Source organism: Hyla sarda, chromosome 6 (assembly GCF_029499605.1).
Source record: "Hyla sarda isolate aHylSar1 chromosome 6, aHylSar1.hap1, whole genome shotgun sequence".
Taxonomy (NCBI): Eukaryota; Metazoa; Chordata; class Amphibia; order Anura; family Hylidae; genus Hyla; species Hyla sarda.
Window position 1 is genome coordinate 15,499,232 of NC_079194.1, and position 12,560 is coordinate 15,511,791.

At 43.9% G+C, this 12,560-nt stretch overlaps 1 protein-coding gene across 2 annotated transcripts in view; it reads right to left on the reverse strand.

Moving 5' to 3' along the window:
* Positions 1–1,488: 1,488 nt before the first annotated feature.
* The window catches only part of LOC130277366 (calcium-activated chloride channel regulator 1-like), a 52,619-nt gene continuing 41,547 nt past the window's right edge, over positions 1,489–12,560 (reverse strand). For both annotated transcript variants that reach the window (XM_056528013.1, XM_056528012.1), the window contains exons 11-14: positions 8,407–8,677; positions 7,501–7,665; positions 6,617–6,847; positions 1,489–2,250 (exon numbers count right to left, since the gene is read on the reverse strand). In XM_056528013.1, the coding sequence (XP_056383988.1) occupies positions 1,829–2,250; positions 6,617–6,847; positions 7,501–7,665; positions 8,407–8,677 (1,089 nt within the window). In that variant the 3' untranslated portion in view covers positions 1,489–1,828. The remainder of the gene's footprint in view (positions 2,251–6,616; positions 6,848–7,500; positions 7,666–8,406; positions 8,678–12,560) is intronic.

The following is a 12,560-nucleotide window of genomic DNA, read 5'->3' on the forward strand; positions in this document are numbered from 1 at the left end:
TCGCGCAGAGGGCCTCATTGTTCCAGGATAGCTCTGAGGCGAGGGTACGAAACTGGATGGCGTATTCGCCTACAGAAGAAGTCCCTTGGATGAGGTTCAGCAAAGCAGTCTCGGCTGAGGAGGCCCCGGCTGGCTCCTCAAAAACACTACGTACTTCTGAGAAGAAGGACTGGATAGTAGCGGTGGCGGGATCGTTGCGGTCCCAGAGCGGTGTGGCCCATGACAAGGCCTTTCCAGACAGGAGGCTGACCACGAAAGCCACTTTAGACCGTTCTGTAGGGAATTGGTCCGACATCATCTCCAGGTGTAGGGAACACTGGGACAGGAATCCACGGCACTGTTTAGAGTCCCCATTAAACTTGTCCGGTAGAGACAGGCGGAAGCTGGGAGCAGCCACTCGCTGCGGAGGAGATGCAGGAGCTTGCGGAGATGATTGCTGTAAATGTGGCAGAAGCTGTTTCAGCATAACGGTCAGTTGAGTCAGCTGCTGTCCTTGTTGCGCGATCTGTTGTGATTGCTGGGCGACCACCGTGGTTATGTCAGCGACACCATCACACCGACACCGTTTAGGTCAGCGACACCATCACACCGACACACAGCGGGACCTCAGCGGCATCCATGGCCGGATCTACTGTCAGGATCCGGACTGGTATGCAGCGAGGACACTGGAGGTTGATCCTCTGTGTCAGTGGGGTGATGGCGTGGGCCGTACCAGGGGAACGGAATCTAAGGGGTTACTGGTTTTCACCAGAGCCCGCCGCAAAGCGGGATGGACTTGCAGCGGCATGAACCCCCAGGTCGTTCCACCTGATAGCGACTCAACCCCAACTGACAGCTGAGACAGGCGCGGTACACAGGGACAAGGCAAGAGCAAGGTCGGACGTAGCAGAAGGTCAGGGCAAGCAGCAAGAGTCGTAGTCAGGGGCAACAGCAGAAGGTCTGGGTACACAGGCTTGGGAACACACTAAACGCTTTCTCAGGGCACTTGGGCAACAAGATACGGCAAGGACAGGAAGAGGAAGTGGGTTTATATATACAAGGAGCAGATGGAAGCTAATTAGGGTGATTGGGCCAGGCACCAATTAGCGGTGCGCTGGCCCTTTAAATCTGAGAGCCCCAGCGCGCGCGCCCTAGAGAGTGGGGCCGCGCGCACCGGGACCCAGCAGGAGATCGGGACAGATGAGTAGGACGGGATGCGATCCGCGAGCGGGCACATCCCGCTGGGCGGATCGCATCCCCGCCAGGCACAACAGAGCAGCATCTCCGGTCAGCGCTCCTGACCGGAGCGCTGCAGGGCAGAAGACGCCGCGAGTGCTCCGGAGGAGGAGGAGGAGCCGGAGCGCTCGGCGTAACACTCCCTATGCAGTGCTCTAATCTGTACCCACATATCTGTTGTTTTGGTAAAATGTCTCTGTTTAGTTGCTCACTGAAGAAACTTAATATTTCAGTTTTAAATAAACAAACTTTATTAATACCTTTTTAAATTGAGTTTATCATGGAAGCCCTAGCTTAATGTTAACAAATGTATATGACAGAGTAAGGTGCGGGCACTGCACACTATAACAATCAGCAGTGACGTCAAACAGCACAGTTTGATGGTGCTCGTACAATAATGAGGTATCGGAACAGTCCAAAGTTAGAACACAGTCAATGACGGCACTCACCCTTGTTGCTGTAAATCAGAAAGTGCGTTTATTCCTGATCATATGGCAGAGCAGATAACACAGACTAACAAGGGCATACGAAGGGAAGGGACCATTTTGTACTATGGATAGTATTTCGTCTGGCCGAATGTTAACCCATAGTAGTAAATACAATACTCATTTTCTCATACTCGCATCTCTTTATACTTCTTCTTCCTCTGGCAGCTGACGATACAGGTAGTGATACTTATAATGATGCAGATAAGGATGACGGTAGAACATACTATCAATGTCATTGTGGTTATAGTCAACCAGTCTGAACTGTTATTTGTGGGTCCAGTTGTCGGAGCCGGTGGTGGTGGGAGGACAAGAGCGGCCTGGGCTATGTTAGACACATCTGATCTTTTATTGGCTTTATCAACAGCGACTAAAGCAAAGAAAAGAATGGTCCCATTTTCTATAACAACATTTTCTGGCACGAATGAGAATGTTTCTCGGTTCCCAGCTTCTTGTGGGGAGATACTGGAAATGTTCACTTTAGTTGCTCCATTAAAGTTGTCTCTAAGGTCTTTAGGGTTAACGCTCATCCTCAAGTCATAGCTCGTAGCTGGGGGAAAAAATAAAAATATATCAGGTAAGGCATTCAAATAATTTTTAAGGCTTCTTATTTTAGTGTCGATTTATATTTTAGTGGAAACTTTCTAAAAAAACGTAAAAATATTATCCATTTCTCAATCCACTCAAGTGGTCAGAAATACTTGTGATCTCACGTGGACATGACTTTTTTGGGGGTTTTCTCAGGAATAAAAGAAAATGTTTCTTCATCTGGACCTCAAGGCACAAGGTCTTCATAGTTATGAGAAATAAAATTTACCTCAAATTCCCGATGACAGGGTGGACTGCCGATAGGACCCAGATAATCAATTGTAATTCATGGGAGAATTAGGCAGCATTACATAGCTCTTATAAAATCAACGGAATGTCTGTGTAATGTTCTTAGGTAGCCATCTGATTCCTGACACTTGAGAAAGGCACATATGTCCCAAAACATGCTGAAATAATTTTATATATGATTTATAAGTTTTTATTTGATGCAATTGTGTGAAGGAAGAAGACAAAGGCTCAGATCTCATCTGCTCAGATCCCATTTGCCGTTTGTCCTGGGGAGGACTCTCGCAGGGGATGGAGACTTCGGCTGTCTGTCGGTTATCGAGTTGAGGGACAGGAGGGCATTATTGGAAATAATTCTCTGGAAAAATGGAGAGAGCTTGGAACAGAATGGGAGTGGATCATTCCCCCCACACACACACACACACACTTGAAACATGATAGACTTCAATTTTGATGGAACAGATCCAGGCTCAATCTCCAATATATATTTTTATCTTTGTATTTGTCTGCTTGATCACTGGCCTTATTTTCATGTTTGACTGTGGGAAATAATAATACTTCAAAAGGTATAGCGACACTATTGCTACAAAGTAATCAGGATCACTGGGCTGCGGTACCTCTATCACAGCGGAAGACCGAAGTCCTAAATGTGCGGGTCCAGCTGTGCTGGGAACCAGAAATAAGAAAATCACTAAATACATATAGCATAGAAGAGACATGTGTGACGGACTGACCAGGGACCTCTCGGTTTCCTCCTCCGCCAAGAGCAACTTCTCCTTCCAGATGACAAGCCCCAACATACCACGGGCAATATCCCTTGGCAGAACTGGAGATTATCGCATCCTCATACCCAAAGAACGAGGCAACACCAGTCTTCAGATATAAAAATGAATCTCTCTTTATTCAGGGACAAGTTTCTGCTTTTATAGGAAGAAACATCACAGGGGGAGGAGCAGGAAAGACAATACAGGTGACAGTAAGTCTGGGAGATAATCCAATAAAGGAAATTAGCTCTCCCTATACACTGCCTTGTGCAGAATTAGTGCCTTGTTCAGAAGGTGGATCGTGTGCAGAAGGTGGACCGTGTGTGTAGAAGGTGGACCGTGTGTATAGAAGGTGGATCGTGTGCAGAAGGTGGACCGTGTGTGTAGAAGGTGGACCGTGTGTGTAGAAGGTGGACCGTGTGCAGAAGGTGGATCGTGTGCAGAAGGTGGACCGTGTGTGCAGAAGGTGGACCGTGTGTGCAGAAGGTGGACCGTATGCAGAAGGTGGACCATGTGTGCAGAAGGTGGATCGTGTGCAGAAGGTGGGTCATGTGTGTAGAAGGTGGACCGTGTGCAGAAGGTGGACCATGTGTGCAGAAGGTGGATCATGTGCAGAATTAGTGCCTTGTGCAGAAGGTGGATCGTGTACAGAAGGTGGATCGTGTGCAGAAGGTGGACCGTGTGTAGAAGGTGGATCATGTGCCAAATGTGGACCGTGTGTAGAAGGCGGATCGTGTGTGTAGAAGGTGGACCGTGTGCAGAAGGAGGACCGTGTGTGCAGAAGGTGGATCGTGTGCAGAATTAGTTCCTTGTGCAGAATTAGTGCCATGTGCATTGTGTGTCATGAAAACAGGAAATAAAGGTATTTTAATAAGATGTCCAACAAGGAGCTTTATGTCACTGGACAACATTAACTGAGGGGCACAAACTGTGGAAATAGTGATTTCCTTAAGTCCATCAAAGTTTCGCTCAGTCACTCTTCGATAGTCCAAAGTCACTCTGGGAGCCCAGGCAACAAAAACGAAGGGGTAGGGTGACTCTAGGAACCGTCACAACCCGGTTACCCACACTCACCGCTAGGCGTCGGCCAGCCAACTCGGCTTCAACTTCTCACATGGACATCACCAGTTCTGAGCACCCTGCATCGTGTCTGGAACCAGTGACGTCCGTGTAAGCAGTTGAAGCTGAGTCGGCTGGCTGAAGCCTAACGGTGAGTGCGGGTAACTGTGTCTCTCTTATGCTATATGACTGTGTAAAATTACTATTTACATTTCACCTCATTTTATACCTGTGCAGCAAACCCACCAGAAACGCCTCCAGCTCCATGCACTAGGTAGGATAAACAAGAATGACTGACACCGGGAGAGATGTATAAAAGATCTAGCTTTATTAAAGATTACAATTAGCATACACAAAAGGACAAAAAGCAGGAAACACCTGATACATTTTCCGTTTGTTAACACTTATTTGTACGTCAGGTGTTTCCTGTGCTCCTTACTCCTTTTGTGAATGGTATTTGGAATCTTCAACAAAGCTAGAACTTTTATTCATCTCTCCTGGTGCCAGGCATTCTCACTTATCTTATCTTAATCCGTGGTGCATTAGGATACCCCAACACAGCACACTCTTGTATCAGGTTAAAGGAGTACTCCACTCCTAGACATCTTTTCCCCTATTCAAAGGATGGGAATAAGATTTCTGATTGTAGGGGGTTCAACCACTGGGTCCTCCGCAATCTCCAACACAGCCCCCAGCATTATGAAATTTATGGAGATTGCGAGGAGTGCCGGGTTGAAGTTTGCGATAAGATATCTTATCCTATATCCTTTGTATTGGGGATAACATTTCTAGGGGCGGAGTAGCCCTTTAATGCACTTAAGGAAACTGTTATATATTTTTTGATAGAAGGGCAGAAAAAGGTGATATTTGAGGGTTCTAAATGGAGGATTCCGTCAAATCATGATCACAGAATTTCCTGGTTTCAAAATGGGTTTGCTAAATTAGAAAACCGCTTATAAACAGATATAATTTACTTATATGATTAGTTTTGTGCAATAACATTATATCATATCCATAGCCTTATTAGCCTGGTGGGGAAAAATGTTTTTATAGATTTTCATGTGGTCATCAAGGTCACCTGGTCTTTCAAATATGTTTCAAATCTAAATGTGTGCCTAAATTAGCCAATGAATGGTAATGATAATTTAACAATGATAACAGACAGTCACAGCGGTCGGCACTTCAACCCCCACAAGCCAACAGTAACAAATTGCCCAGCTTGCAAAACACTTAAATTGTTATATTAAGATACAAGGTATCGCCTCTTCTGTGGTGCTAGAACCCATATACAGTGACCCCTCGACCTACGATCGTCCCGACATACGATAATTTGAACATACGATGGCCTCTCAGAGGCCATCGCATGTTGAAGGCAGCATCAACATACGATGCTTTTGTATGTCAGGGCCATCGCATAAACGGCTATTCGGCAGCGCTGACTGGTTCAGCTGCCGCCGGATAGCCGTTTACGGTGCCCCGTGAGCTCCGGTGATGTCTCTTACCTGTCCTTGGGGCTCCGGCGCGTCCTCTTCGGGATCCCCTGCATCATCAGTGCTCTCCATCGTCGTCATCACGTCGCTGTGCACGCCGTCCCGTCATCCAATGGTAGTGGTGTGCGTAGCGACGTGATGGCGGCGACGGAGAGCGCGGATGCCAGGGAAGCAGAGGCCTTGCCAGAGCATTGGGGGCACCTCGGGGACGTGGCAACAGCGATGGACGGCGACATCCCGGGCAGCGGTGATGAGCGGTGACGGTCCGGAGCGGCGGGGACAGGTGAGTACAACTTCCTCTAACAGTGGTCTACAACCTGCAGGTTGTAGACCACTGTCCTATACTTTACATTGCACGGATCCCTCAACATGCGATGGTTTCAACAAACGATGGTCCGGATGGAACGGATTACCATTGTATGTTGAGGGACCACTGTAATAGTAACAGTTCCTATAGCATATGTCCAACAATAGGAAAGACGGCAGCACTCACCATGAGAACGTAGAAATAACTCCTTTATTCAATGTAATCTTTGCTGTGCAACATCATGTTAAAACTGACAGGTACGTGGCATGTCAATGTTTACACTGACATGCTGCGTACCTGTCCAATTTTATATAATGTTGCAATGAATAAAAGAGTTTTTTCACCATTCTCATGGTGAGTGCTGCCCGTTTTTCCTATTTTTGAACATTTGGTAATGATAATTCATTGACTTGAATCATTAGCACTAAAACCTAACAGATATATCACACAGAAATCTCTCACCAGTCCCACGGTCCAGTTCATCACCGGTGGCTGTCCAGGCTAAAACAACAACATCATCCACTATTTTTGCCTCTAAGTTGGTTATTTTCTCTGGTTTAAAAATATCTGTCGGAAGTACAGGTGGTATATTAGACATCACAAAGGTTCCACCCGATGCAGTTCGGCTAAATGCCTCCACGACAAGTTCTTCTTCGTCAATTACAGGTCTTGGTGGATTCATGGTGACCACTCCTAAATAAATCAAAGAATACACTTATGTGTTAACTTGTTTCTATGGTAACGATTGTCTTTAGTGTGTGTTAATGCCAGCCTTATATACACTATAGGAAAAGCCAATGTAATGAATTCCTTTGTTGCCCCTCTTTACAACAGACCTAATACAAGGGCAAACATGGCATCACTTAGTGGTACCTTAGGCATTTGATGTGGAAGTAGTAACTACAAATAACATGAAAGGAAGTGCTTCTTCACTTCATGTTAGTCCTTTTTAGAAGCAAATGAATCTGTTCATTTTAAGTTAAAAAGAAAATAAATCAGATTTTTCAGAATTCAATTTTTTATGATTTGCTCCGGGTTTATCAGTACAAGAGCAAGATCTACTGTCAAATAAAATAGTCCCTTCTCCTGTACTTACTGAGCAGGGAGGCATATAATGTTTGCCTGTTGTTCAGTTCAACTTCATTGGACTGGTCGCAAAGCACCTGGCCCAGTTAATCTGTGCCTCTCAGAGGTAGGTAGCAATGCATCTCCACTTATATTGACTGGACAGGGCATTCTGCACCTGTGGCCAGCGAGTGTACGAATACTATGAACAACAGAAATATAGGATAGAAAAATATATATTAGAAAATCTAAGATATAGTTATACTTTTATACTTTCCTACCGTTGTCCACATAGCCTGGCACGTAGAGAGCCCGATTCCTTGGTAGTACCAGTCGAGCCTTATTTTTGGTGCTTTCAACGCGCACTTTCAAACTGTATCTTCCATTGAGAGTGAAAGATGTAAAGTATTTTGAGTAGATACCATCATACATAGCAATGTCAGCACCTTGGAGAAAGAGAGAAAGACAGAGAAAAGTTTTAGTATACTAAATAGAAATGCACAACTGTTCACATTGATGCTCTGGCCAAACACGAAGAGTTGAATGACTCTAGTTGGGCTGGAGCTGCTTTGAGCTCATCCATGTTGTCTGGGGGTGGTTCTCAGCTCTACTACCTATCAGGAAGGTGTATCCCTGATCACCTGCCTATATAAGCTAGGAGAAGTGATCAGGTCATTGTCTGTGAGTGTGAGAGGTTATACCTTAGATGACAGCTGCCGCTTACTGGCTATCTGTTTGTTTATTGTTCTTTGGCTTTTCCCTTGACTCTTCTCTTGCTCTGCGTTCCTGTACTCCGCTACTTCCTGGTAAGCGACTTTGGCTAGACTGACACTAATTTGAACGTGTGACTGAAGTGTCTAGTTAGTTTGTGTGCCTCCAGCTGTTTTCCGACTCCTAATGTTTTTGTATTTTATTATTTTGACAATGCTGCCCCAGGGAGAGGGAGAGTTTGTCATCATGGTTGTTGATCTCTCACTAAGGGCGGATAGGCAATAGGTAGGGACAGTGGCTGTGGGTGAGTTAAGGCTTCACCCACAGTTTTTCTGTAACTTTTATGTTCATGGCCTGTACTTGGGATAATTTATTGTGTGACAGTTCACTCTTTACACACCAGTGTTTTAGGTGACACCTGAAGGCACCTGAGTGCCTGTACATTACATATTAACATCTATAACATTTCCATTTACCTGCTCCATCATCGTCGAGAACTATAGTCGATGTTTGTCCATTAACTGCCTCAATGATGGCGGTAACCTTTACATTTTTCACAGGCACTAGACCTTGACTAACAGAGGCGTAGATTATTGGTGGAGTGGGGTAGTTAATGGTGTCTTGATTCATATGGGCATTTACGACTACAGGAGGAACACTCTCATTTGCAGCCCTGGAGGTCACAGTTATCCCTATCGCTTGAGATGATGAAAGACCATTACACAGACTGTATTCCCAAGGTCCCACCTAGAAGTAAAAATTAAGAACATGTTTACAGCTTTGTAAAGTTCTTTAGTTAATATTGCAAAATAAGACCCCCAACTGGCCCGGACTGACAGTGTTTCAGGGTTGGTAGATTACAGGTGAGCTGCCCCTACTGTCCAATTTTGACAGTTTGTGTACAGCAAAGTGTGCGGGCTGTACTGCAGTACATTGCAGATTGCATCGCACACAGTGACCCTGACACATCTTAGGTCCTGTCAGTGTCACAGTGTGGCTGCACTGCGCTCTGTGCTGCCACCTGCCTGAGCATCCTTCTTAAGCCTTCATCCTCTACATGCTAGTAGGCTCTACTTCCTGACACTATGCAACTTTAGTTTAGTGCCCAGAACTGACGTGCATGTGACGTGTTGTGAGCATTAGTTTTTGTTTAGGGGCCTTAGGTCTGGGGTCTGTATTTTGTTAATGGGTCAAGTCTGAGGTTTGAATCTTTTTATGGGGTCAGGTCTGGAGTCTGTATTAGTTTAGGTGGTCAGTCCAATCCTGAGATATAATTAACATATTTTAGGGGTTAGGCCTGGGGTCTGTTGCTATAGAAGCCTGGGATGTCTGTGGAAGTGAGGGGCAAAAGATGTCTTAGAAGTAAAACCTGCAGTCATCAGAAGTCTTTATGGTGGTCTGAGATGTATGAAGAAGAAAAGAAAAGAGAATACCTCCAATCAGAGCAGATGTCACATGTAAGTCCCTGGATAATAGATACGCTGACATCTCTCCTCTCATGTTTTATAACAAATGCTTGTAGTACCCATGTGGGATAATTGTGAAGTATCTTTACATAGAGCTCTGTATTGTGATGTTCATCCTAAAAATGTATGTGTAACATCTGGCCTACAGAGAACTTTTGGTGATGCTAGTAATTAATATTAACTATGGAGCTACAGCTATAGCGTAAAACCAGCAACTAATGTACACAGCTGAATAGTCATTTGGTCACAAATCATCTCCTAGCCAGGAGAACGTTCCTGGTCTTACCTTCCTCTCTTGGGAGTAAAAATTGAACCTAAACCTGTTAGTTGGTTTTCTGGCTCTGGGTTTATATGAAGCCACATGTCTCCCTTTGCTCTGTCTTCACTTAGGAGACATAGTAAAATGGTCCTAGGTTTTCTAACGCTGGGCATACCTTCCATTTGGCCACATGTCACTTGTCTAGTCTACAATTGAGTTGCTGTTACAAGTCCCTGTTCCAGCTCCTGCTGTGAGAATATTTTCTGCTGCATTTTTGCCCCAAGAGAGAATTTTTGCCCCAAGAGAGGAGAAGTTGTACAATGGCTTCTCTGTCCTACACTCAGCTTTTTGCAGCCCTATAGTTGTGTCCATGCTGTCTGTCAATACAGAATTACTTCATCGGATGCGCCTTCACGAATGTTGTGTCAGAGATTGCCGCCACCACCAATGAGTAAAGTGGAGTCCTATTTTACACCAACCTGTGAAGATCCTCATTCAGTAGTTTCAGTAATATAGATGAGCTCGCCAAACTTTAGGAAAGTGGTTCGTGACAAACTCTAACAACTCTGGCAATGAAGGAGTGCTTAGCATTATGTGCGAGTTAACTCCTCTTTGGGGGGAGGGAAGGTATACAATATACAGCCATATAGATGTATATTGTATATAGTAAAGATATATCCGCTTGCCAACCCTCATTCCTGCTGTGGCCTCTTCTATTGTGGCCCTGCCTCTAGTGATGACGCCACTAGAGGCGGAACTACTAAAGACGATCACAGCCTGGAATCAGGGTCTGTTCACATTATGCATTTTTACATGCCTTTTTGTTTTAATATGACATGTTAAAAATGTAAAATTTAAACAGACCCTTTCTGGCAGTGCGTCCCCAAACAGGGAGCCTCCAGATGTTGCTAAATTACATTACACTATCATTCCCAGACAGAAAAGGTTGTCTAAAAATGATGGGGGTTGTAGTTTAACAAGAGCTGCTAACCAATTTTTGTGTTAATGAGGGTGTGTGGAGGATTGTTTTTTGTAATTTTTTTTCTTCCATTAATCATTTTTTCCATGTGTCTTCCCTCAAGCCGGGGTTTGGCGTTATCCACAAAACCTAACCTAAGCTAACCCCCAATTATTAACCTGGTACCCACCGCCACAGAGGTATCGGGAAGAGTTGGTACCAACAGGCCCGGAGCATCAAAAATGGCGCTCTTGGGCCTTGGCGATAACAGCTTGATGTTATTAGACTGGGGAGAGCCAGTAACAATGTTCCTCGCCCACCCTGATAATGTCACGCTGTTGCTGCTTGGCTGGTTGAAGTTTCGCTCAACCCTATTTAGTAATACGGACTAACAGGTAAAATTTGTTGTAGCAGACACTGAGTGACATGATATGGGGGAGGGGGCACCATATTGTATGTGAGTGTTGGGATTTGAATGACAAGGCTGCTATTTAGTCCCAGCCCAGCTCTGCCCTCACAGAAAGTAATAGTTCTGAATTTCTCATTAAAGCTAATAATATATATTAATATATATATATATATATATATATATATATATATATATATAAAACTATAATGATCCAAAGGATGTAGGTCTCCCAACTCGTATAAATATATCAAAAATGAAAAAAATAGTGAACCTTTAAAATGTTAATATTTATTGTATCCATTAAAATATGAAAAAAACTTTTTGGAAAAAATCACACCACGTGAAAAAACTAAGAATGTATTGCCACCGCCATATGTTGGTATCTTTCTTGGTGCTCACCTCTCCACATTAATTCATACAGATGAGAGCCCCAACATTGTATTCTTATATTCTTATATTAACGCCACAGTCTTTTGATCACTATTCACACTTGGTTTTTAGAGCCAAGCGAAAATAATCATTCAAATTTCGCAATTGGAATCCATAAAACTGTTAGTAATTTACTGCATCCAGTGCCATATACTTTAGATCACTGTTCACACTTCTAGTAACGCCACAGTCTTTTGATCACTGTTCACACTTGGTTTGTAGAGCCAAGAGAAAATATTCATGCAAATTCCGCAATTTAAATCCATAAAACTGTTAGTAATTTACTGCATCCAGTGCTATATACTTTAGATCACTGTTCACACTTCTAGTAACGACACAGTCTTTTAGTAACGACACAGTCTTTTGATCACTATTCACACTTGGTTAGAGCCAAGAGAAAAAATAATCATGCAAATTTCGCAATTGGAATCCATAAAACTGTTAGTAATTTACTGCATCCAGTGCCATATACTGTAGATCACTGTTCACACTTCTAGTAACGACACAGTCTTTTAGTAACTACACAGTCTTTTGATCACTGTTCACACTTGGTTTGTAGAGCCAAGAACAAATATTCATGCAAATTCCGCAATTTGAATCCGTAAAGCTGTTAGTAATTTACTGCATCCAGTGCCATATGTTTGAAATGGATGATTTACTACATGCACTGTTCCTTTTGAAGTTATGGGAACACGCTTCAGTGATTGTCCGTAATATTTATTATATATGAATGTCTGCGTTTTTACAGATATTTAGCACCAAGCTATATATATATATACTTTTATCCTGGATAATATATATAATTTCAGAAAAATAACCCTTTATTTTTAAATCATCAGTCCAAAGTTCCAGGCCCGCGCGATCTTCAGCTTCAGCATGAGAAGACACAGGCCATGCTGGGCTGCAAAGTTGCTGTGGCCACTGTACTGTGCTCATTGAAGTTCCATGCATGAGTCCTAGAAAAAGGCTGGTGCACAGAACTTGGCTAAACGTGGTAAGGGGGCCATTGTCTCCCCACGCTGGAGCTGAAGATTGGACTGAAACCTTGTACTTGCGCTTTTAGGCTATGCCTTTTTCCAACCGCATGATTTTAAGGTTCCAATGCATAT